Source organism: Pristiophorus japonicus, chromosome 7 (genome assembly GCF_044704955.1).
Source record: "Pristiophorus japonicus isolate sPriJap1 chromosome 7, sPriJap1.hap1, whole genome shotgun sequence".
Lineage (NCBI taxonomy): Eukaryota > Metazoa > Chordata > Chondrichthyes > Pristiophoridae > Pristiophorus > Pristiophorus japonicus.
Window position 1 is genome coordinate 208,846,184 of NC_091983.1, and position 27,878 is coordinate 208,874,061.

Here is a 27,878-nt window from a genome sequence, read left to right on the forward strand (position 1 = left end):
CCCTGGATAGGGGTCAGAAAATAAACATCCAGAGTCTGTTGTTTTGTCTCAAGTCTGAACTCTTTAAGTGTAGAAAAAAGACATAACTCTTACAGGCTAAAACCTGTTTTATTAAGATAATTTTTACAGGGGCTGCATGGCCTACTCCTGCTCCTAATTCTTATGTTCCCTTCACTGTGGCTGATAATGAATGTTTCACTGCAATTCCCACAAACTACTGTAAATGGGTATCTGTTCGATTATGGAGAATATTGTTTAATTTGGAGCTCTACAACAACAACTTGCATTTATATAGCACCTTTAACACGATAAAATGTCCCAAGGTGCTTCACAGGTGCGTTATCAATCAAAATTTGAAACCGAGCCATGAGATATTAGGACAGATGACCAAAAGCTGGGTCAAAGAGCTAGGCGAAGAGAACGGTGGCGAGGTTTAGGGAGGGAATTCCAGAGCTTAGGTAGCAACATTACCTGATCCCCGTGACAGCCACACTTCCACTTTCTGCCCTCACCTGACGTCCACTTTTACCAATGGGTCGCTAGATATCAATCAAAACCACAAACTCTGGTTATATTTTGCCCCTCCCCAGCCGAGGGATATTGAGGCCAGTTGCAGCACTCCTGCTGCTACCCTGGCTGAGATAAGCAATACAAGAGAGCAGGGATTGGTCTAAAACCTTACTGGTTTTTAATATCTCAACCACTCCTAGAGACAAGTACATTTAGCCATTGGGAGAACCTGCATCTAACCTCTCCCTAACTTGCTATAGTACAAGTCCTGTAATTTTGTCCAGAAATATCTGAAAGCTAATCTTTGAATTAATTGTTTATACATAACCCTTCAGACTGTTTGCAGGTTGAATACCTTCAATGGGGAACTAGATTTTGCATGGGTAATTTATCTCTGGGACCTGGATTCAAATCAGATGGGATGAAAGTCTCCTCTGGTTGTGTTTAGCTCACAGTTTCTTATTTGTCTGAAGTTTTGTAAAAAGGTTTTTTATTTCAATGTCGCAACTTTGATTTGTCACTTTACAACCCACAATGAAGCCAAGAACACTGCTATTGTAGTACACAGGACCACGGTGACGAGGTTCTCAAAATGTTACTTTCCAAGTACAGGTATAATTATCAACACAGGAAAGATTCACACACGTAAACGAGAGACTGTTGGTTATTCCGTTTATTCCTGATGATAGTGTTTTGAAGTTAGATACCGAGAAACATGCACTAAATAGCAACATGTCATCACAATTTGCCTGTGATGAGTGCGACACAGGATAACTTCCTGCAGTGAACTTCGTGGAGAAACTGTAGGAAATATTCTCGGGGGTGGGGGGGAACGGGACTTGATTAGAACTGCACTCCCCAAATACGCTGGAGTGACAGCCAGGTTGTTCAGTGCTTCTATCGTGATAGTTAACACCTTAGACAGGAACTGGCCTCCATCTTCAATAGTGTATAGAATTTTACCCAAAGAAATGAAGTAGAACCATATATACCAGAGGAACAAATTGTCCTATAAAAATAATCATGAATTTTGCAGTACGCACAATAAAATGACAACCTGGACACAGACACTTGAATTGGCAGGAAAACAAAATTGAAAACTGTATAGGAAAATAATTTTGATATTTCTTAACTTATTAAACAAAAGATGAATTACTTTTAGAAAGGAGGGCAGTTCCCATTTATGAACATATATAATCTGTGAATCAGGACAAAATGAATTTAGTGCATGCTACCATTTTCCAATTTATGCCATATTAATCCTCAACAGCTGTATGCAGGCTTTTATAGGCTGCAAACAGAATGAACTAAAGTTTGTAATAGTGCATTTCATTCTGCAGAGATCCGAATACAAATGGCAACAACAGTAATTTGGATACAAAGAAAAAAAGTAAACAGAAAAGGGAAGAAAAGATTCTTCTCCCCTTCATAAAATTGGCATCTTTAAAATTCCATTCGTCCCCCCGGAACTCCACTCAGAGGATCGAGTGTTTGCAATATAATAAAAACAATATAAGCAGAAATCTTTGCTTTCTTCATGTCCACAACATCAGTTGCATTTCAAAGAAGAGTTCCACAGTGTAGGTAAGTTGAATGAAAACAGTGCATGTTAACCTTCCTTCATGGTTTCTGAAGCACTTAACATTCACGATCGGTGAAACACACTACTGTACACAATATGAGACGTGGATTAAGGAACTGGTTTAAGCCGTACAGGGTCATAGTGATATCCATTTCTATGCATCACTATATGAATGATATTGGCAGAATACAGTACATCAAAGATGCTTACACTTTTTATTTGCTCTCGGTACAGTGCCATCATTTTAGTATTCACGTTGAAGTACTATTAAGTACTTGAATAAAACCCTTCAGGGTCCAAAACCATAATTCTAATTGCATAATCCACAAAGAGATTACGTTGAGATAACTACCACACGATACCTGCTAACCATTTGTAATAAATAGAGCACATTCTTCCTCTTCCAGCATTTCTGCAGCGTTTGAAGCAACGTGTACCAGTTTACAGCAACTCCCATTGTCAAGCTTTGATTGTAATTTTCCAATAAAAATGTCTTAAAGCTGTACATCTAGTAAGCTGCTGATTTATACAAGTGATCCACCTTATCTAATAATTCCACAGTTTTCATAATGTCTGCAGTGGCCTTTCAATTGACCTTTGAGAGCTATGTATAGAGTTTATCTACATGATTTACAGCGCTCAGTTGATACTGATGCATACAACTTATCGGATTGTGAAATGAAATGGAGGGAAGAACAGGAGGTGGAGAAGACGGCACTCTGTTAACTTCCCAATTTGATGAAGACGGACTGTTGGCTTGGCTTCTGTGGTGAGTCACTCAATGGAAAGACACAGGAAATGGCTACATCCACTATTCCTTGACAAAGTTCAGCATAGAGTTTCCTGGAAACAGCAAAGACAAAAAACAAGAAAAATGCAGTTGAGAGTGTGACAGGTTTAAATCCTTATAAAGGATGTGGATGGGGTATAGAGAAATATGCCATTAACTTTCAAATGTTAGCAACTGAATTGCATTTCTGCTCCTATTCCAATTTTCTTTAGGTTTGAGTAAAAGTCTTTTAATGTGAAACCTTTCATGGCCAAATTCCAGTTACTGAAATGGTGATTTATCCAAATGATACATGTTGTACTTGAAGCAGTTTCAACATGTTGTTGCAATTCTCCATCATTGCTTTTTTAGAATTTCAAAGATTATATAAGCATCGAGAAACACTGAGGAATTAGATAATCATGAGTACAGGTGCAGTCATACTGCTATATCAATGTCTATGCGAGACTGTTCCAGATAGTGATATAAAAACAGCAGTACAACTCAGTTTGGTAATCTGACTCCCTAAAGCATGAAAGTGATAGCTATAGAACAGCCTATAGTAGATGTTCTCACAACACTTGGGCTTCACAATGTGTGCAGTAGAACTCTGGGCCTAAGTCTGAATTTGCATTTGAAAAGGACCCACTGCACCTCCCAAAAAAACTTTATTAAAAAAAAATGTTTTAAGTCTTTTGACTGTCATAACAAAACCAAGTCTCCCAATGCACAGAGTGAAAAGGTGGATAGGTGTAACTTATCTCCAAAATCAACAATTATCCACCCAGCAAACAAGAGTTTTCTGCATGCATCCTGCCTCACTACCTTCGTGAGAATCTTTCTTGGTGGCCACAGTACACAGAGGGTTAAAGTTAGGTACTGTAAGCTGACTTTTCAAGCTACATTACAACAGTCAATATACTTCAAAAGTACTTCATTGGCTGAAAAGCGCTTTGGGACGTCCCAAGATCATGAAAGGCCTTCCTTTCCAATAGTCTGGCTGATATTCAAACCTCAGGATGAGGCAGAGATGAGCAGTTCAGTACATCTACAAGTGATTCTAAATGCTACACATCAGAGGATGACTTTGCCCATCAGCAGTCTGTTGGAGGTCAGGCGTGGTTTGATTGCTGTCATTATGCTTGAATTGGGACCCATCTATCTAGTCATTCAGAACATATGGCACAGGTCAATGAGTCAACTGTATTGAAACATACTATATAATTGACAACCTGTGAACAGCTATCTCTCTCGTAGTTGAGTGAATTAGTTTTTTTAAACATTTCTTTCAGTACATCTACAAAAGATTCTAAATGGCACATCTCCGAGGCTGACTTTCACCTTAGCTAGCAGTCAGTCTGAGGCCGCTAGATGCACAAAGTGAGGTTTCACCATGTAAGAAATGAGCTATTAGGCTTCAAGAATCAATTTTATATGTTAAAGGTTAGAGCGGAAGAAGCATTTTTACCATTTAATTTGTAATTAATGTAAATATACTGGTTGTCAGAATCACATAATATATTCCAATAACGAGGGGTTTCTGTTTGATTCCCTGGTCTCACTACATTTAACTAGAAATTGGACAGGTAAAGGCTCACTCCTATTCGTAGGTCCACTCATGGAAATGGTCAGTAACACTGAATCCAAGGAGACTATCTAGTGTCAAAATGGAACAATCTCGATGCTAAAATTGGTATTTAAATCATAAAAGCATCACAAACAAAAAAAGCAGATTGAGTTGACATTGAAGTATTACTACTTTGAGTTTTGATTTGTATCTCCTACAATTTATTAGTAAATAAGACTGGTGACTGTGGTCACATGGTTATATCCATTGGCTTGTGCTCATCTAAAAAGGGGAAACTAATTGTGAGATGAAGTAAGGTGGGAGGTGGCTCACGTGGAGCATAAATACCAAATGGCCTATTTCTGTGCTGTAATGAATAAGAAAGCTGCAGACTGCAGGAAGATATCAATATATTTAATATATTCAAAAGGGAGTTAGATGAAGTCCTTACTACTAGGGGGATCAAGGGGTATGGCGAGAAAGCAGGAATGGGGTACTGAAGTTGCATGTTCAGCCATGAACTCATTGAATGGCGGTGCAGGCTAGAAGGGCCGAATGGCCTACTCCTGCACCTATTTTCTATGTTTCTATGTTATCAATCAACTGATCAGGTGGGCAGAACAGTGGCAAATGGAATTTAATCTGGAGAAATGTGAGGTAATGCATTTGGGGAAGGCCAACAAGGAAAGAGAATACACATTAAATGGTAGGACACTGAGAAGTGTAGAGGAACAAAGGGAACTTGGAGTGTATGTCCACAGATCCCTGAAGGTAGCAGGCCAGGTAGATAAGGTGGTTAAGGCGGCATGTGGAATATTTGCTTTTATTAGCCGAGGCATAGAATACAAGAGCAGGGAGGTTATGCTTGAACTGTATAAAACACTGTTTAGGCCACAACAGGAGTACTGTGCAGTTCTGCCGCATTACAGGAAGGACGTGAAAGCACTGGAGAGGGTACAGAGGAGATTTACGAGGATGTTGCCTGAATTGGAGAATCTTAACTATGAGGAAAGATTGCATTGACTGGGTTTGTTTTCCTTGGAACAGAGAAGGCGGAGGGAAGACCTCATTGAGGTGTATAAAATTATGAGGGGCCAAGATATAGTGGATAGAAAGGACCTATTTCCCTTAGCAGAGGGGTCAACAACCAGGGGGCATAAATTTAAAGTAATTGGTAGAAGGTTTAGAGGGGACTTGAGGGAAAATTTCTTCACGCAGAGGGTTGTGGGGGTCTGGAACTCACTGCCTGAAAGGGTGGTAGAGGCAGAAACCCTCTTGGATTTGCACGTGAAGTGCCATAATCTGCAGGATTATGGACCTAGAGCTGGAAAGTGGGATTAGGCTGGATAGCCTCTTGTTGGCCAGTATGGACACAATGGGTCAAAATGGTCTCCTTCCGTGCTGTAAACTTCTATGATAATTACTATGTAATGTATTTTCCTCTGTGCACTACACGGAACAACCCTGTTTATGAATAACAGGCTATGATTTCAATGCACATGGCATTCAGAGGAAGTGTTCCTCATAGTTACTGAGCAACAAGTAACACCACCAGTGTGGAAAAGGTTCACGGAAACAAAATGTAGCCTCTGTAATTGAATAACTTATGGCATATTAAGAATTAATTTTTCAAAAACTCATTTAACAAAGGATTACGCAGAATCTACAGCACAAACAGGCCATTTTACCCAAATGGTTCATGGTTTATGCTCCATACAAGCTCCACCTCTCTTCATCTAACCATCAGTGTAACGTTCCTATTTATCAGAATTAAAACACGTGATCTATCTTGTGAAATGTTCGATAAAGTGAATCCACATTTATTTAAGACCTTTCAGAATAATCCAGCAAATAGAGTGCTAAATTATTCAAAGCATGGTATTGAAACAGTCATAAATACAATAAACTAAGCCATGCCATGGAATTTGTTGAACTGCCACATAAAAACGCCAGTAAGCAGCACAGTGACTAAGGGAAAGCATACTTAGCAAAACTATAACTTACTGGGCACAGGCTGGAGCTCCATTCACTTCAATTAGCCAGACTTTGAGATCTTCATCAACCATAAAGTCAAACCCAAACAGTTGAAAACTATGGTATGGGAGCAGCTTAGTGCCAATTGCAGACTCTATATACATGAGGCAGCTTCTAAAGACAAAATCAAGTGAAAATGGGAATCAGAAAACAGACAAGTTTTTAAAGCAGACACACACACATCCCTTCATGACCTGTAAGTAAACATGTGACTTATTGAAAAGAAGGTCACACATTTTACACCCTTAAGTTGCCTAATGAATAATTCATCAGTGGAAAGGCATTTCGCAAGTTCTCAACAAAATCTAGGGTTGCCAACCCTCCAGGGTTCTCCTGGAATCTCCAGAAATTGAATAATAATTTCCAGGACACTGCTGCAAGCAACTCAGGAGAAAAATCATTGGGACGTTAAAATGTGTTTTTTTTTCATTTTCTTTAATAAATGAATGTCTTCAGTTATAAAAATATTGGCGATGGAGGAGAAAGACTGTTTCACCAACAGTCAAGATTAATCTAATTGGATAAGAAAAAGAGTCTGTTCCATTTCCAATTGGTGTGGGAAGGTGATGCAGCCAGAGGATGGACCAATGGCAAGAGCGTGGGGGAGGGTTGGTTCAAGGTGGGAGATCATGAGATGAAACCTCCTGGAATACACCCAACCAGAGTTGGCAACCCTACCCAGATCACCGGTGGAAGTAGTTGCCAATCGCATTGGGGACAAGTTGCTCATAATTTGGCTTGATCCACAAGAATTGCAGCTCTTGTAAATTATTTCATGGAAACCCTCCCTCAGCAAAAGACCTTGGTATAAAAATACTAGAGTGGTTAGTAAATGTAACAAAAATCAAAGCCAAAACTCATTATACACCGCTTGAGTTACCCAACCACACTAGAGTCTATATGATATAAAGATCATGTTATCGTCTTGTGTATCGTCAATACCGATTGAAAACTGGGCTTGGCCAGATCTGTTCTGGATGGTTTAAGTACAGCATCTGAAGAACGCTAGCTGAAGATAATACTAACCCATCATTATTTAGCAGGTTATTCCAAAGAAGGGCATCTGAAGATTTCTAAATGTACCCTGTTTTAAATCTCTACTCTCATCCTGTGACAGGATCACTCCCACTCATTCATTGAGTGCACCTTTCAAATGCCATCATAGAGAGGTTAATAATGATCTACCCCCACCCACCCTTTCTTCCAATGACTGTGTGTCCCACCTGTGACAGAGATTGTAATTCCCATATTGGACTGTTCACTCACTTTTAGAGTGGAAGCAAGTCTTCCTTGATTTTGAGGGACTGCCTATGATGAAGAAGGGTGATCTAACAGAGCTTTTCAAAAATATGAAAGTAACCAGTGAAAGATTGTTTCCACAGGTTGGCGAGTCAGTAACAAGGAGGTATAGACTGAGAAACATCATTAGAAGAATTAAGAATGTTTTCCCCACATAGGGTTATTGGGACGTGGAATCTTTTACCACAAGTGGTTATTGAATCAGGAAAGAAAGAATATAAAAGGATCAGAGAAAGGGCAGAGAAATGGGATTAGAATAGAGAATCCCAATTGAAGTGGTACCTCAATGGGATGAAAGCTTGCAGTGATTTCTTTGATCGTACAATCATAAAGCTCAGAACCCAAGGGAAGTGCAGTCACTGAATAATAAGGGTATAAACTTTGGCCCAAGAAATAGGCGTGTACATTGTAAAAAAACCTCTCGGGTTCAATCGTTACACATTCCCTCAACTACAAACTTTGGCAAATAGGACAGGTAATCGGTCTGCATACTTATATTGTGGTTGAGGAAGAAACATCCCTCTCCCAAAGATCAACCACGTAAACCTGTGTTAAGTTGGCCTCATGGTCCTGAGATAAGCAGACCTCCTAATTACAGGGAAACTGACAAAAAAATATATTTAATTTTTCCATTCCACCTCCTCCCTCAAACGTTTCCTATCCTAAAGGCATTGAATTATGCTGGGATAGTTCCAGAAGTAAGAACCTCTTTCCAGTGCCTATTCTTCATGTCTGACCCTAGACAGTGAATTAACTACCTAGTCTGCGCCTGAGTCTGCCTTTACACAACAAACACATATTCTGGCAACAAGAGTCAGTAAATATTGATGAGGAGCAGAAACACACTGATTTTTCGAATCAATTGCATCAAGTCATACCGCAGGGGATTGATGGTAAAAGAATTCCTTATTTTAAATTTACAATAAATTTGCTATAATTTTAAGAGCAATGATTGCTTACATATAAAAGTTATTGTAAACTTTTCCATAACTTCTCCAGATTGAATTCCATTTGCCACTGTTCTGCCCACCTGACCAGTTCATTGATATCTTGCTGCAGTCTACAGCTTTCTTCATTAATCAACCACAAAGCTGCAAAGTATCGTCTGCAAACTTCTTAATCATACCCCCTCCATTCAAGTCTAAATCATTGATATATGCCACAAAGAGCAAGGAACCTAGTATTGAGCCTGCGAAACCCCACTGTAAACATCCTTTCAGTCACAAAAACACCCAGCAACTATTACTCTTTGCTTCCTGCCTCTGAGCCAATTTTGGATCCAACTTGCCACTTTTCCCTGGATCCCATGGGCTTTTACTTTCGTGACCAATCTGCCATGTGGGACCTTATCAAAGGCCTTGCTAAAATCCATATACACTACATCAAACGCACTACCCTCATCAATCCTCGTTACCTCCTCAAAAAATTCAATTAAGTTAGTCAGACACGACCTTCCCTTAACAAATCCATGCTGACTGTCCTTAATTAATCCGTGTCTTTCTAAATGAAGATTTATCCTGTCCCTCAGAATTTTTTCCATTATTTTTCCCACCACCGCCTGTAATTACTCAGACTATCCCTTTCTCACTTTTTAAACAAAAGGTACAACGTTAGCACTCCTCCATGTGCCTCTGGGCCTCCATTCGTGGCCCATTCAGCAGTGGGATGTTGCGAGGGCTTGGATTTAATGCTTTTCCCACTTCTTTTGTTGCTCTCCAGAAAAGGGCGACAGTCAGAATGCCATTAGGAAACAGCTCTATCCCAGCATCTACAGTACAAGTGAAAGGGTCACTTGGCAAATTGCCCATAATGACTCGCGGACATCAGGAGCTCATCATGTGTAGGGTCATGGGTGCATACCTCTTGCATGTGCCATGTCCAGATATGCTGCAACATTCCGGAGAGTGGCTCTCAAAGATGGTACTGCTCAGGATTGTGATCCTTGACAAAGAAAAATAGTAACACTGCTAAACCTACAGCAGGCCAAGATTTGTGCTTCAAGCCAATGGTCAATATTAACCAGACATTAAGGAGCCATTTTCTGACCTAGTGCTTCCAGCTGGGAGCACATATCAGAAACTTGGGCGCACGCTGCATGCAGTTTTCTGATCATTAATTTAAATTAGATTGCCAATGAAAAGAAAAATGATAAGTGAGCCCACATAAGATCTGATTAATGCAAGAGTTCAGAAAAGTTCAAACTGCACCTTATGATTTGCTTGATTTGTGGTAAAATACTGTTTTCCAAGTTAACATTGTGAGTGTTTATTAAATACTGATTGAATTCTTCAAAAAACATTTCATTGCCTTCTTCATATTTCCCGTAATTCTTGGAGTATTCTTTCTGAATACAATGATTTGTCAGGTGACTAGTTTTGTCTTGAAAATCAGTGCTATTGTATGGATCGGAGGAAGTCCGCAATACACCTTCCTTGTAGAGGTAAATGTTATACTGATGGTCAAGGAGTACCCAGCTTCTGGAAACACAAGGGAAGAAAACACACTAAGGACTTGGTATATCAGAACAGAGGCAAACAATACATACAAGCTATCTGCCACTCTTACCATTCCCAGTTTAAGGCACAGTGATTTCAATCTATTATTGTACCACTCTTCAATCTCTCCAGAAAGAAGGACTTTATATAGCATCTTTCAGGACCTCAGGTCATTCCAAAGCACTTGACAGCCAAGGAAATACTTTATGTTGTAATGTAGCAGACAATTATGCACGCATTAACGTCCCACAAACAGTAATAAGATCATGACCAGATAATCTGTTTTAGTAATGTTGGTTGAGAGATAAATATTGGCCAGGATACCGTCCATCTGAGAGGGCAGAAGAGACCGAGGGAATGCTGCACTGTCAGAGGTGCCATCTCTTCCGAAAAACAGCACCCCCTCAGTACTGCATTGAAAGGTCAGCCTAGATTTTGTACTGAAGTTTCTGGAGTGGGACTTGAACCCACAACCTTCTGACTTAGGAGCTGAGAGTGCTACCCATTAAGTCATGACTGACAGAAGACAGTAAGCTTCACTAAAGTACAGTTCCACAGGTACCATTCATTATGTGCAAGCCTAACTGGTGCGTGACAGCAAGCTGTTTAACTGCAGGCAGTATGCTAGTCGAGCCCAAGCCCAAGCTCAACTGATGCACACTTTTCCAACAAGAGTCACTGCACAGAAATCTAGAGCAGGAACCCTGACCAATATTTCCCCTTCCTAATCTGGGGAACTGAAGTCAAGTCTATTGGTCTCACCACTGTCTTGGATAAGATTATCTCACTGCCCAGACCAGGAATCAATCTTTAGCACTTCCCTCACTGCTGCCCAAGGTGAGTTAATGAAGACCAGAGTAGTGGCTGAACCTGGGACCTTCCAGGTCTGTACAGCTCAGTTACAAATAAATGTTGGAAATCTGAAACGGAAACAGAAAATGGTGGGAATTCACATCAGGTGAGTCAGTATCTATAAAAAGAGTTAACATTTAGGCATAGCCCTTTGTCAGTTTATACTCAAGAAATTGTATTGGTGTATACCAATGTCTCCCTCTAAGGTGCGCGGCCAATGTCCCGCACAGGCCGCTCACCAGCTGCTGCCGCCGCTGGAACAGATTCCGCGCAGGAAAAATAAATTCGATGGAACATTGGCGTAATCACCTGTAAACCAGCGCACACTTTAAATAAACAATCCAGCATGGAACCAGCAGCCATGACTAAACGTGTAGGTTGATATGCAGTCTCCTTTTGAATCTCCTTAGCCACCTGAATGGTTTTAAATATTTGAATTTTATATATTATCTGTTCTCCTCTTTTAAGACCTTCCTTAACAACTATCCCTTTGACCAAGCTGTCTCCTCCTTTGCCTTTGCGTCCATTTTGTCTGATTACGCCTCTGTGAATCGCCTTGGCACCTTTTCCTATGTTGAAGGTATTATACAAATGCAAGTTGCTGTTGTTGCCTGAAGGACCCAAATGGCTAATGCGGAGTTTGAAGGCTCAGAATCTATTTAAATATCATGTTCACATATTGTTTTGCTGTGCAGTCTTTGAATGGCTATAGGTGCAGACATTATCAGCCATGCCCTTCTTTCATTAACTGTTTTCTATTCAGAGTTAAAAGTTGACTTCCTCCATCCCTCCCCCTCTTCGGTCATCTTTATCTATTTCTCAGTTCTCCAGACAATCTGCCACCTTTTCTCTTTCCATATGCCAGACCATGGCCAAAAACGCAGGCAGCTAAGTTGTCAAGAACTGACTGCTAGGAGGTGCACGAGAACTGCCAGGATTCAACAGCTCATTGCCTCCTCCAGAGTATGACAGACAGGATGCAACAGCACTTGATGCTACCACCTATAATCTTATCTTTCCATAAATCACTCATCACTCCTATTGACAAGACACTACAATATATTATAAACGCGTAATGTGTGTAGCTCCTCTGGGAAATACAAACAGGCTACAATTACTCAGCACCACTTTTTTAATTTTAATTGCAACTTTAGAAAGATTCACTGCCAATGTACACTTTTATGTTTGTAAGTTTTTCAAATAACTTGCATGTTAAGTGAAGAATCAGCTTAAGTGTCCATGTGCACAAAAAAATGACATGGGGAGAAGGGGGTTCATGATCATTCCTTGAGGGCAAGGTTCACGTTGGGAGCTCACTGAATATCAAACACATATTTACACTACCACTAGGTGCGATAGGAAGTTAATGCACTTTTATACTGTTTGACGAGGGCATGACATATACTAAATCAATGGGCTGTAAATTGCGGCCTCTCCGGGTGTGCTTGATGTGCGCACGTGCCCGAAGAGGCCCTGCATGTGCCGGGTTTAGCCATGCACTGCGCATGCGCCCAAACCCAGCAATGTCTCAACATTTCTTTTGACAAATCATACAAATGCAAAAGTAAAGGGTCTCACTGGACGGAGAGTTCTGCCCAGTGAATGTCCTTAAAACTCTTACGCCTGGGAAAAACAGGCATAAGGCTTGCTTTTACCAGTGTTGAATTTTAAAAGATATAAAAATTAGTCCTAATTTTTTTTTTTCTATTTAAAAAAAAAACCTGTCCATTAAGGTAAATTTATTTTTAACACTATTAAAACATTTTTTTTAATTCTAAAACATGTAATTTAATTCAATTTCTATTAATGTGAGTTTTTTTAAATTTATGTAAAGTGTTTTTTGTTTTTGGGGTTATTCCCCTTCGTAGTAACAGCAGCTCTATTACATTTTCAACGATGGTCCAGGCCCACCTGAGCCCAGGATGCACTTACGCTCCTGGGATGCGTGGACCTCTGAGCTGGGCTGCACAGCTAGGCCTCGGAGGGGAAGTGTGCGTTCCTCTGGGACCGCCAGGTATTTTCATCATTTTTTTTTTTGCGGTAGGAGGCATCCGCCTGCGGAAAGCCTCCGACCGCAATTTCTGGGCCAAATGTCTTGTTATATTTAAATCCACCTTAACCAGAGTTAACATATGTTCAGTACTGTCTATTTAAAACCCAAAATATTTGCTCGCAACCCATCCAGAATCCTGATGAAACTGGTTTTTGATCTTGTGTCTGGTCAAGACCTTTAATTGGATATGAAAAGTGTTAATCCCAGGCGCTGGCAATTAATTTCGTTGAATGACATCATCATGGTGTGACTACTTTGCACGCAGATATGAAGGTGTTCTTTTGGATGAGAGTTGATACGAGAATCTAGATTCTGTTGAAATGCATCAAGAAAAATGCTTTTTCTTGTTTGAAGTACATTATCACAATGTACTCAAAGCACATTTGTGTCTCTTTCTGATCTAACTTCATTGATTTAAACTGATGTTTAACAGATGTCAAGGTAAATGCAGAGAACCAAGGGAAATGTACACTTTATGAATGGAAATATTTTTTGCAGTTGTTGAGACCCCCCCAGTGCAAGACCTGGAAGAGGGACAGTTCAAAATTCGGGAATGAACTCCTTGAGGACCATTTAATGACGACTTGTGATTTAAACGGACACTTTGACAAGTTCAGTGAGCGCAGGACCCTGAAAACAATACAATAACCCCTCAGGAACTTTGCTGCAAAAAAAATACTTGGGACTGAATATTGCGCTATCCAAAATTGTCCAAGCTTAGTCCGGTTTCCTACGCTTTGTGGTTTTGAAATAATAAATGTTGTTTTTGGTCTGATCTGTGTGGTGGTATTCCATCTAAAAAAGTGACTGAAAATTTAGAACAACCTGATGTAAATTCTGGTAAGCAGTTTAGTGTAATTAGGGCAATAGTTAACTCTGGATCATGTGATCACAAAAGCAGATCATGTTTAAAATCAGTTTCCAGATCACGGGGGACAAGGTCGCTTCAAGGGAACTGCTATGAGCCCACCAAGAGAAATGGGCACTGGAAGTTGAAGAAGGATCACTCCCACAAGAGTGTGATCATGAGCTATTATGCATTTCCCTGTAAATACATGAAGACGATTTCTCACCTCCTACTCAATGTGCAGGATTAGAGCAGTGGGAAGGAAGGAAGACAGGGAAAATAAGATCAGGAACTGGCTCCTTTTACCTGATGTCAAATTTGCGATGTCCTGGTTCTAACAGTAAAGGTCTCTCAAGGTATTTCTGAATCACATGAACTTGACCTTGATTATCTATATAGTCCACCAATTCATTGGCATCAGAGGAAATAAAAATCCCAGCACCTGAAAAGAGACATCAATGTATAAGTTCAATTGGAAACATATATTGGGTGTAGGATCAGAATCTCTACCATTCTGACCAGGTAAAGAAAGAACTTGTACTTACTTAGGCCTTTGATTATGGCCTTGGGAGCTCTCAAGACACACCACATCCAAATAATTAAAGAGCATAGTCAGTGATGCTATGGCACCCATCTTGCGCAAAGTCAGAAAGAGACCCCCAGTTTAAATTCTTATCTGATGGTACCTTCAACAATGCAGTAATGCACCGACGGGTCAGTCTAGATTATACGCTTAAATCGGAGGTGGTGCATGAACCCACAAGCTTCTCAGAGACAAAAGTGCTGTGAACTGAGCCATGCTGACACAAGAGATTGTTCATTACATACCTTTAGAAACAGGGAAGGAACAAACCTATGACTACTACTTGACATTTATCTGCTCAAAAGCAAGAAGCTTCAATGGAACTCCAAGATGAAAACAATACGACATCAAATCATTCAACAGTATTTCAGCTCAAAAGTCCTACAATTAAAACAGAAAATGTAGCCCTGATGACTCAATAGATAAACACACAGTCAGTTGTGGTAATGAGCTGTGCAGGTCAGAAAGTTTCATGGTCTGATGCACAGTTAGCTGATTTCACCTATAATTAGCCTCTGGGCCCCAGGGGCTTGAGGGGGGAATATTCAGCGCTAATCAGTGACTCCTACTCATTAGTGCACTGGTGTGAATCTTGGACAAGCATTTATAGAACACCTTTAATATAGTTTAAAAAAAAAGTCCCAAGGCACTTCACAGTTGGGAGGTCAGGCCCAAGGTGGAGGAGAGTAGGGGAGATGGTTACTGGCCAAGAGTTAGATTTTAAGAATTTTTAAGGATGTAGTCACAGAGGGAGTCCAGTGTGTGGGGTTAAAACGGCTGAAGGGTCTATCACCAATGATACAGTGAAAGGAGCGGAGAATGCACAGTAGACCTAGGTTAGAAGAGTAGAGGGTCCAAGCAGGGACTTGGGGCTTGTGAATCAAGACATTTAAAATCAACTCTTACCATAACCATACCACGCCTACCTAGGCATTTTATTAGAATGTTTCTAACATCCATAATGAATGTTAGGCTCAGTGATCTGCGGTTCTTTAAATACAGAGTAAACCTCTCTACATTTGCTAAAACCACTCATCTCAAAACAGCATTTTTTTCAATTCCTACACCAACAATTCTTTTGCCTTCTCTGATTAAGTTTGTCAAATTAGGGATAGTTTTGTGCTGTGGGTTTACATCTACCAGGAACTGAATTGAGACCACCAAAATTAAGTCATGGCTCAAGCACCTTACAGCTTGCAGAGATAGGCGGCTTTCATATCATCATCCCAGCTGAATCTGGACTCTGATCATAGAGGTTGAGGAGATTGTTCTACACACTGCACCACCAAGACACCTTTCTTATGTAGCAGATACGTTAAATCTCCATAATTATCGCTCCAATAATTCCTAAGGATTTACTAATGAATGCACCGGAATTGATTGAAAATACGAATGATTCAAGTTGATAGATAAGACAGCCAGTCTAGTTGTGGAGCACTACTGCAAATTGGCCCCGATATTTATGGGGAGGCAGTGACCCCCCCCCCCCCATTGGCTAGCTGCCGGGATGGAAAACCAGCAGTGGAAGGCAGCAGGAGACCGTTTGGCTCCCTGGTAACAGGAAAACGTTACAAGTTGGGTGGTGTTGGATTGGCAATCGGGAGGGTGTTTGGGAGGGGGGGGGGGGAGGGGGAGGGAGAAAGAGGTTTGACCGATCATGGCAGAATTGCTTGAGCGGCTGGGAAAAGCACTCCTGCTTCTCCTGGTCCACAAGCAATACTATAAAAAGCACTTACCTGCTGGATCCGCCTGCTCCCGCCTCCCTTAAGCTGGCAGGTTTCCCGAGCCCTGGGAAACCCAACCATTAAATTCAAATGGCCCTCAAAATCTGAGGAATGGAGCTTCACTAACATATTTTAATCACTGACCCGCCTCTCCAGGCCAGGTTACTCGGATGCCCCCAAACCCGCCACGGTTAAACCACAAGTAGGCGCATTCACAGCAGGTTGAGGTTTGGTTTCACATATTTGCCGATTTAACATCACAGGTAGAAAATATAGTCCATACCTTTGGCACCTGCAGAAGATTTGGCTATCCATACATTTTTTTCTCCGTTCGCTTGTCTCTTGTGGTAGGATGCCAGGAATGCTTCCCGATCATCTGTCCTCACATTATTTCTTTGCGCTTTGATGCCATTCTTCACAGGTATCACCGTGGTTTGGAGACCCGTGGGATAGATCACGTAAGATTCAGGAAACCAGGTGCACGATTCCATTAGTTCTGGGATTGATTTGATGAGTCTATTTTAGAAAAAGCAAGTTGATTCGTTGGAAAAACAGTGAGCTGTGAGCATAGTCAAACTGCACAAGAGAAACGTTCAACAAATCCCTTCGGCAGCACATTCAGCTACAAACACAAACAAATTCGAGTCAAGACATTTATCATTCTTATCACAAAACGGTCTTCATTCAGCAAATAAATTAATGTCAACCGGCACTTACTCGCTGAATAAATCACAAGTTCTACAACATAAAATTTATTTTGAAACATTATCCCCTCCTCTCAAGGCTGGGGTACAATCTGAAAAACTTTTTTTTCAGCACCTTCAGCAAGGTTTGTCAAAAAAATAAAGACTTAATTGGGATGATGTTTACATTGGATATAAAAACCAACTGAGTAACTCAAGATGTTTTACTCAAGAAATGCACAAAGTATGTTACCTATCCTATGCAGACTCTGGTGGTTATAGCCCTCGACCAGCAACCCAAAGATCACCAGCTCAAACTCCACTGTGGCAAGTTGCGAAACTTAATTCAATAAATATATTTTGTGAACCAACATCAAAAAAGTTACCATAAAAGCGGTCATAAACCTATTGATTCATAGATGAAGGAACCTACCACCCCTACCAAATCTGATCTGTGACTCCAGTCCCCTACTATATGTGTGAGTCTTAATGCCTTCAGGGCTTTTAAATGTTTCTATAAGATCACTCCTCATCCTTCTGAACTCCAACGAGTAAAGACCCAGTCTACTCAATCTATCATCATAAGGTAACCCCCTCATCTCCGGAATCAGCCCAGTGAATCGTCTCTGTACCCCCTCCAAAGCCAGTATATCCTTCCTTAAGTAAGGTGACCAAAACTGCACGCAGTACTCCAGGTGCGGCCTCACCAATACCCTTTACAGTTTCAGAAGGACCTCCCTGCTTTTGTACTCCATCCCTCTCGCAATGAAGGCCAACATTCCATTCGCCTTCCTGATTACCTGCTGCACCTGCAAACTAACTTTTTGGGATTCATGCACAAGGACCCCCAGGTCCCTCTGCACCACAGTATGTTGTAATTTCTCCCCATTCAAATAGCATTCCCTTTTTTTGTTTCCCCCCCCACCCCCCCCAACCCAAGGTGGATGACCTCACACTTTCCGACATTGTATTCCATCTGCCAAACCTTAGCCCATTCGCTTAACCTATCTAAATCTCTTTGCAGCCGCTCTGTGTCCTCTACACAACCCGCTTTCCCACTAATCTTTGTGTCATCTGCAAATTTTATTACACTACACTGTGTCTCCTCTTCCAGGTCATCTATGTATATTGTAAACAGTTGTGGTCCCAGCACCGATCCCTGTGGCACACCACTAACCACCGATTTCCAACCCGAAAAAAACCCATTTATCCCGACTCTCTGCTTTCTGTTAGCCAGCCAATTCTCGATCCATGCTAATAAATTTCCTCTGACTCCGTGTACCTTTATCTTCTGCAGTAACCTTTTGTGCGGCACCTTATCGAATGCCTTTTGGAAATCTAAATACACCACATCCATCGGTACACCTCTATCCACCATGCTCGTTATATCCTCAAAGAATTCCAGTAAATTAGTTAAACATGATTTCCCCTTCATGAATCCATGTTGCGTCTGCTTGATTGCACTATTCCTATCTAGATGTCCTGCTATTTCTTCCTTAATGATAGCTTCAAGCATTTTCCCCACTACAGATGTTAAACTAACAGGCCTATAGTTACCTGCCTTTTGTCTGCCCCCTTTTTTAAACAGAGGCGTTACATTAGCTGCTTTCCAATCCGTTGGTACCTCCCCAGAGTCCAGAGAATTTTGGTAGATTATAACGAATGCATCTGCTATAACTTCCACCATCTCTTTTAATACCCTGGGATGCATTTCATCAGGACCAGGGGACTTGTCTACCTTGAGTCCCATTAGCCTGTCCAGCACTACCCCCCTAGTGATAGTGATTGTCTCCAGGTCCTCCCTTCCCACATTCCTGTGACCAGCAATTTCTGGCATGGTTTCTGTGTCTTCCACTGTGAAGACCGAAGCAAAATAATTGTTTAAGGTCTCAGCCATTTCCACATTTCCCATTATTAAATCCCCCTTCTCATCTTCTAAGGGACCAACATTTACTTTAGTCACTCTTTTCCGTTTTATATATCTGTAAAAGCTTTTACTATCCGTTTTTATGTTTTGCACAAATTTACCTTCGTAATCTATCTTTTCTTTCTTTATTGCTTTCTTAGTCATTCTTTGCTGTCGTTTAAAATTTTCCCAATCTTCTATTTTCCCACTAACCTTGGCCACCTTATACGCATTGGTTTTTAATTTGATACTCTCCTTAATTTCCTTGGTTATCCACGGCTGGTTATCCCTTCTCTTACCGCCCTTCTTTTTCATTGGAATATATTTTTGTTGAGCACTATGAAAGAGCTCCTTAAAAGTCCTCCATTGTTCCTCAATTGTGCCACCGTTTAGTCTGTGTTTCCAGTCTACTTTAGCTAACTCTGCCCTCATCCCACACACGCAAACACAGACACACAAACCTTCCAGCAATTCACTGGATAGCACTCAGGTTCAGGAATACAGCCTCTCCCAACCCACAGGCATGCAGGGCAATTGTAAGACTCCTACTCTTGTACCAGCTAACCCAGCACAAACCAGGGGTCAAACCTGCATCCTTTCCTGTCTGTATTGTTTACATAGAAAATAGGTGCAGGAGTAGGCCATTTGGCCCTTCGCGCCTGCACCACCATTCAATATGATCATGGCTGATCATCCAACTTCAGTACCCAATTCCTGCTTTCTCCCCATACCCATTGATCCCTTTAGCCGTGAGGTCCACATCTAACTCCCTTTTGAATATATCGAACGACTGGCCTCAACAACTTTCTGTGGTAGAGAATTCCACAGGTTCACAATTCTCTGAGTGAAGAAGTTTCTCCTCATCTCGGTCCTAAATGGCTTACCCCTTATCCTTAGACTATGACCCCTGGTTCTGGACTTCCCCAACATCGGGAACATTATTCCTACATCTAACCTGTCCAATCCCGTCAGAATGTTTTATATGTTTCTATGAGATCCCCTCTCATTCTTCTAAATTCCAGTGAATACAAGCCTAATCGATCCAGTCTTTCTTCATATGTCAGTCCTGCCATCCCAGGAATCAGTCTGGTGAACCTTTGCTGCACTCCCTCAATAGCAAGAATATCCTTCCTCAGATTAGGAGACCAAAACGGTACACAATATTCAAGATGTGGCCTCACCAAGGCCCTGTACAACTGCAGTAAGACCTCCCTGCTCCTATACTCAAATCCTCTCACCATGAAGGCCAACATGCCATTTGCCTTCTTCACCACCTGCTGTACCTGCATGTCAACTTTCAATGACTGATGTACCATGTCACCCAGGTCTTGTTGCACCTCCCTTTTTCCTAATCTGTCACCATTCAGATAATATTCTGCCTCGCTGTTTTTGCCACCAAAGTGGATAACCTCACATTTATCTACATTATACTGAATCTGCCCACTCACCTAACCTATCCAAGTCACCCTGCAGCCTCTGTGAATCCTCCTCACAGCTCACACTGCCACCCAGCTTAGTGTCATCTGCAAACCTGGAGATATTACATTCAATTCCTTTGTCCAAATCATTAATGTATATTGTAAATAGCTGGGGGCCAGCACTGAACCTAGTCACTGCTTACCATTCTGAAAAGGACCAGTTTATTCCTACTCTTCGCTTCCTATCTGCCAACCAGTTCTCTATCCATGCCAATGCATTACCCCCAATACCATGTGCTTTAATCTTGCCCACTAATCTCTTGTGTGGGACCTTGTCAAAAGCATTTTGAAAGTCCAAATATACCACATCCACTGGTACTCCCTTGTCCACTCTACTAGTACATCCTCAAAAAATTCCAGATTTGTCAAGCATGATTTCCCTTTCATAAATCCATGCTGACTTGAACCAATCCTGTCAGTGCTTTCCAAATGCTATTACGTCTCTAATAATTGATTCCAACATTTTCCCCACTACTGATGTCAGGCTAACCGGTCTATAATTCCGTGTTTTCTCTCTCCCTCCTTTTTTTTTTTAAAAAGTGGGGTTACATTAGCTACGCTCCAATCCATAGGAACTGCGCCAGAGTCTATAGAATGTTGGAGAATGACCACCACTGCATCCACTATTTCTAGGGACACTTCCTTAAGTAATCTGGAATGCAAACTATCAGGCCCTGGGAATTTATCGGCCTTCAATCCCATCAATTTCCCCAACACAATTTCCTGACTAATAAGGATTTCCTTCAGGTCCTCCTTCTTGCTAGACTTTCGGTCCCCTAGTATTTCCCGAAGGTTATTTGTGTCTTCCTTAGTGAAGACAGAACCAAAGTATTTGTTCAATTGGTCTGCTATTTCTTTGTTCCCCATTCTTAGTTCCACATGGGCAGTCCATTTATCAACAGTGACATAGGGAAGTGAGGGCGGGAGGCAGGGGGGGGGGGGGGTGGAGGAGGAGGAGGAGAAAGCAAAAAAAAAAAAAATGAAAGATAATTTCTGCAAGAACAGTAAAGTCTGGATGAGAAATTACTGGCCACATTGCACCCTGCACAAGATCACTTGGCAGACAGTTTGCAAAAACTTAACAAGACAAGACGGTTCCAGTCGGCTTATTACACACTTCCAAAGGTCTTTTCCTGACAGCTACAGTAACAATCGCATCAGTCCAATCTCTCATTCGGCTGTTATGAAGGTTTACAAACAGGGAAAGATGTTCCTTTTGTTCAGACCCCCTATGGGTACAATGCAACTTGTGTAGCATCATGTGCAACGCTAATTTCATAAAATTAATGCTTCTAGGACACCCACATGCATCAAGTTACATTCGTGCTGCTGTGCTAGACTTGAATTACAGTATCACAGTAACCAGAAGTCGTTGGGTCATTGCTGATTTGTTTGCAAAGTTTGAAGTTTTTGCAAAAATTAGTAACCTTTCAATTTAACAGCAAACATTTCGAAATCCAAGATGCTATACACACAAGAGATAGTCACCATTAGTTCCTGTTAATGCTGGTAACCCTTTCAGAACACTCATTAGCTTTGAGGCTGTATACAATGCAATGATAAACATGCTTACTAGCTTTGAAGCTGTATATAACACAATGATAAAGGGTCTGAGGTGATGAGAATGAATAAAACAATTAAAAAAAGCGTTTTTCCTTTCAATGTTTTCGTCAACACCCTCAACCCCAGAATGAAAAGTATGTGCCCAAAGAAAAAAGTTCTGATGTGTGCCCACAGTACAATAGCCTGTATTACTAAATTTAAATAAGGAAGTATTCTACTTACTTGACTAATGAGGCCTTGCGGCACAGTTTGTCAGCGCCCCTATAATAGTTCACAAGCTGTGCAAGTCCTGGTTCATGACCTGTAAATAACCAGCAGAAATGCTATTATTAGAGCATGCATTGTTGGACTCAAGTGTAGAAAATCCGTAACTCATCCTTACTTATAGGGGTCATTTTGTATCTATAGGTGGTTCAGTGGGGACCACATGTCTTAGTGTGGCATTGATCCATACAAGCCAGGAAGATCTCAAGTCCCATTCCAGTTCTCTGCAGAGTTTCCTAATCCCAGCCAGGGCACCAATGGAGATATTATAAATAAAATGGATGGCGGTGGGAGAGGTGACTGCAAATGCTGGAAATCAGAAACAGAAAATGCTACAAATACACAGATCAGTCAATATCCTTAAAGAAAAAAAGACATTAACCTTTCAGCATTAACCCTTTGTCAGAATGAAAACAGAGAAAGGAAGTTAATGGGTTGAATGACCTGCGAGATGATTAATAGAAAACTGTACGGTAAAATAAAAGATCTGTGTAGAAAGAAGAAAAGACTTGCATTTATATAGCACCTTTCATGACCTCAGGATGTCCCAAAGCGAAGTATTTTTTGAAGTGCTGTAATATAGGAAATGCAGCAAGGTCCCACAACCAGCAATGTGATAACGACCAGATAATCTGTTGTTAGTAATGTTGGTTGAGGGATAAATATTGGCCTGGAGACTGGGGATAACTCCCCTGCTCTCCCTTCGAAATAATGCCATAGGATCTTTTACCTCCACCTGAGAAAGCAGACGGAGCCTCGGTTTAACAACTTCCTCATCCATACTTTATTTTGCAATCTCATTTACACATATACAAAGTAGTTGTACTTAGAAACTCTGAGAAAAATCAGTCTACTTTACTGACTTTACTAATAAGTTCGTTCTTAATTTAGTGGCTGGAAACAGTTTGCACTGAATTCTAAACATCCCAGGTCCATGCAGAATTATTGGGACTGCCAGCTTTAATGCATTCTGGAACTACATGACTGCTAAACCCTATAGAGGAATGCAGTGAAGTGCACAGTGTTTCAGGAGGAGGAGGTCAGGGCAGTACACCCAGGGTGGAATCTGAATACTTATATTCCATCCCTCACACATCACATTGGCAATAACTATGCTAACTGAGAGGGCAGCTCACCTAAAAAGGTATGACAGTAGACATTTTTTGTCCTAGATGGGGTTTTATGGGGATGGGGAAGAAAATTTGAAATAAGGAATTCTCACATATAGGTGCAGAATACAAAAGTTAGTGTCATTTTATCTCCTTTTAAAATAGTCACTTACATATCAACCTCTCCTTTCTTAAACTGCAGGAAATGCTGCAATAGCTTGGGCAATTGACCCACTCCTAGACTTCTGTTAGTGCTGCATGGGTTGACTGCTAGGAAGTGCAGTCAATGTAAATTCCCTCTTCTGTTCTTTATTTCACATCTCTGGACAAGTAACTTCTTTCTCTTCCTCTGCCACCTAGACCCCTCCCCCTCCTCCCCCCCTCAACAACAGAGGCAAGATCAGAAATATGCTGTGTGGATACTCGGAAGATTAAAAGCCAAGTTCTACCATTCCTGTCAGAGTGTAATGCAGTATCACCACCCTGCCCCACCCATTAGGGTAACGTGGTTCCAGCACTATTCCCTACCAGTCGGCAAGCTAGGAAGTAGCAATGAAGGGACAGATGCCAGTGATTTTGTGAAACACGGGTGCACTAACATACCATATTCATGGTAAAATGCTAGCCAGCCCTGACCCTGCATCTTGGTGCACTGCAATGCATGCGCCTTGTAATATTTAAACATCGGTCACTGTCAATTTACATGCAGCAGGGCAAGTAAGAGGTTACTGAAGCCCCCTGCAAAAACACACAAACAGAAATAACCCAGATATATGGACCCCCTCCCAATGTTTCAGTACCTCTTAGACAAAAGCATAGGCTCTGCTAAAGCAGTCAGTGTTCAATTTTGCTGTACATGTATGAATTTTCACTGTCTGCTTGAAACCTGTGCCCAAAAGCCATTAACCTCTCCCCATCTCTCTCTGATGCCAACTGACATGCGGCACATTACTAGCTTTTATTATAAACTGTTATTCTTCACAACCCCGTTAATATTAGCTACTCGATTACATTATCTATAATCAGAATTCACAAGCTTGTGAAGTTGTACCTTTTAAACCCCTCATGCAAAGCCAAGAGAGATTTGATCTATAGGGGGAGGGGGGGAAAGAGGGCGAAGCAGCAATTCCGCCTTCTACCATAAATACTGGTAGTGACGTTGCTTAAAGGTGACCTGAATGGTGCTGTGCTGAACTGGGTGAATTTAAGGACCAACGGTACCTGGCATTTGGTAGGGGGAGGAGCTGTCATGCCCCTGCAATAGCCTGCAGATACTCCCCGTCAAAGCTCATACATGAAGTGGCACTTGGGCATGGCATTGGAGGGTAACTGGCACTTAGAATCATAGAAAATTACAACACAAGAGGAAGCCATTTGGCCCATTGCATCCATGCAGTTCGACAAAGAGCTACCCAGCTTAATCCCACCTTCCAGCACCCAGTCCATAGCCCTGTAGGTCACGGCTCTTTAAGTGCACATCCAAGTACTTTGTAAATGTGATGAGGGCTTCTGCCTCTACCACCCTTTCAGGCAGTAAGTTCGAGACCCACACCACTTGTTCAACTATATCCCAGTGAGGAGTCAAAGTTTTCAGAAGAGGGGAAGAAAATTGGCAAAAAAGACAATAAATTGCTCGATACAAATAGTATATAAGGAATGCTAGAAGTGCATTTACATAAAAATGTTGCTCAGAAAAAGATTGGTACTGGAGGTTCACAATGGAGAAACAGAAGTTCAGGATATATCACTGCATGACTTGCTGTAATTGAAGAGCAGAGACAGAGTTAAGAAAATCATAAAACTGCTCCAAATTGCTTTGTTATTTAAAGTCTTGACAACAAAGCTGTTTATTCCCAGTTAAATTGAATAAATATTACCAAACGTTTTCAAAAAAACTAAAGAAAATTCTCGAGCCAAATAATTTAACAGCTGAGAGCCTGATCCAGTAGATTTGGTGCAATGAAGGTTTAAATCCCCTGGGTCCCGGTTATGGATAATGTAATAGAATGCATTAGATAAACATTAAGGCCACCCCACTGAGATGTGCTCGAGAGAGAGAGAGAGAGGACACCGCCCAGATCTGCAGTGCTAATCTGCACTGATCTGGAGATGACAGAACACAACTCCCTCCCGATGAAGGGAAGATACACGTAACATTAAAAAAAAAATCTCCAACCACATAAACAAAACAGGAAGATGCACAGAACCCCTCCTTCGTGAGCAGGTCTTACCCAGGGTCCCGAAAGGCAGCTTGTTCCGCTCCCCCAGCATCAGGTTGAACCTGGGGTTGTCCCTCTTGAGTCTCCGCCATTGTCCCGTGGAGATCAGCACTTTGCCCACTTCGGCGTAGATGGAGCTGTTCCGATCCCGGACCACAAACGTGTACATAATAGAAACGGGAGAGACCTGGCAGCTCCACACCCACCGGGCACCAGTGCCACTCTCAGTGGGCACTCGCTAGCTCCCCAACAGGCGCCAACTAGCAACCCCACTGGGTACCAAGTAGCAACCCTACTCGATACTAACTAGCACCCTCACCAACAGGCCCCTAGCCCACTGGGCACTGGCTGGCACCCCCTCTGCTGCACCACTTGTTATTGGCACTCGCACTGAGCCGGCTGGGCTCGGGCAATGGGAGGAGTAGCGCGACTCCTCCCGGCTCTCTCCAGGGCAGGGCGAAGGGGGTCTTCTCTTTGGTTTGCTGCTTGCTCTTTGTTTGCGGAGTTGCTGCCGTGCGGCCCGCTCGCGGGGCTAGTGCCGGCGGTTGGGTGTGGGTCGCGCGGCGGCGGCTGCTGGTGCCATTCTCAGCGCGGCATGGCCTGACCCTGCTGGGCTCGGGCGGCGGCGGCGGCTGCTACTACTACTGCTGCTGCTGCTGCTGCTGCTGCTGCTGCCCCTCCCTCGCCTCCTCCCGATCTCAGCTTCATTCTTTCTCGCCGCAGCTGACGGCTCACATCGATCTGTCCAGGGAGGGAGCAGAGCGCAGGGGAGTGGCGGCACGCACTGCGCGTGCGTCTGCTATCTCCTGCCCAAAAGCATTCTGGTCATTGTAGTTTTACGGAAACTACGACTCCCAGAATGCAGCAAGCAGGGTCTGGATTCCCCCATGTGGTTGGGTGAGGTTGTGTTCAGCGGCGTGGCTATTGTGCTGGCACAGGACGAGCCGAATTTCAGGGATGTTGGGATTGTAGCAGGTGTAGCATATTTCGTGTTCCAGAGGAAATTGTGGTGCTTGTACACAGGATTTCCAGCTGGTGCAATATAAATGCAAATTGTTATTGATGAAAACACTGCAGAAACTGGTTCTGGGAGCATTGGTAAAGTTGTCAACCCTCCAAGGTTGTCCTAGCATCTTCCGGAATTTGAAGATTAATCTCCTGAACACTGCAAGGAGCAATCCGGGAGAAAAGCCATAGTGGCATTAAAAAGACTGTGATTTTGATCAGGATCGGAACAGAGAATTCTTACACTGGCTACTGGAATATATTGTGTATATTGTGGCTGAAGAGCTCCTCCCAGAGTCGCAGTGCAGATGCCGTCCACTACGGGATACAGCGGACATGATCTTCACCGCACGAAAACTGCAAGAGAAGTGCAGGGAACAACACCATCCCTTGTACATGGCCTTCTTTGACGTCGCAAAGGCCTTTGACACTGTTAACCGCAAGAGGCTGTGGAGCGTCCTCCTCCGTTTCGACTGCCCCCAAAAGTTTGTTGCCACCCTTGCCTGCTCCACAACGACATGCAAGCCGTGATCCCTACCAACGGATCCATTACAGACCTAATCCATGTCCGAACGGGGTCAAGCAGGGTTGCATCATCGCGCCAACCCTCTTCTCGATCTTCCTCGCTGCAGTGCTCCACCTCATGCTCAACAAGCTCCCTGCTGGAGTGGAACTAAACTATAGAATCAGTGGGAACCTGTTCAACGTTTGTCGCACCCAGGCTAGATCCAAGGTCATCCCATCCTGTGTCATTGACGACACTTGCGTCTTCACACATTCAGAGACTGAACTCCAAGCCATCGTCATGTACGAAAGCATGGGCCTAACACGAAACATCTGTAAGACAAGGGTCCTCCACCAACCTGACCCCGCCACATCAAAATCCATGGCGCAGCCTTGGACAACATGGACCATTTTCCATACCTCGGGAGATTACTATCAACAAGAGCAGACATCGATGACGAAGTCCAACACCGCCTCCAGTGCGCCAGCGCAGCCTTCAGTCGCCTTAGGAAGAGAGTGTTCGAAGACCAGGCCTTCAAAGCTGGCACCAAGCTTATGATCTACAGGGCTGTAGTCATACCCGCCCTCTTATATGGCTCAGAGACATGGACCATATACACTAGACACCTCAAATCGCTGGAGAAATACTACCAACGATGTCTCCGCAAGATCCTGCAAATGCCCTGGGAGGATAGACGCACCAACATCAGTGTTCTCGAACAGCCCAACATCGAAGCACTGACCACACTCGACCAGCTCCGTTGGGTGGGCCACATTGTTCGCATGCCCGACACAAGACTCCCAAAGCAAGCGCTCTACTCGGAACTCCTAC

At 42.4% G+C, this 27,878-nt stretch overlaps 1 protein-coding gene across 1 annotated transcript; it reads right to left on the reverse strand.

Annotated features, from left to right (window-relative positions):
* Positions 1–1,165: 1,165 nt before the first annotated feature.
* Positions 1,166–26,333, reverse strand: ttl (tubulin tyrosine ligase). Its single transcript, XM_070885741.1, has 7 exons — positions 25,550–26,333; positions 22,168–22,246; positions 16,599–16,831; positions 14,315–14,450; positions 9,969–10,238; positions 6,433–6,576; positions 1,166–2,935 (listed from the first exon to the last, which is right to left on the reverse strand). Exons 1-7 carry the CDS (start codon positions 25,704–25,706, stop codon positions 2,815–2,817), a joined length of 1,140 nt encoding a protein of 379 aa, XP_070741842.1. The 5' UTR covers positions 25,707–26,333; the 3' UTR covers positions 1,166–2,814.
* Between the last annotated feature and the right edge of the window lie 1,545 nt (positions 26,334–27,878).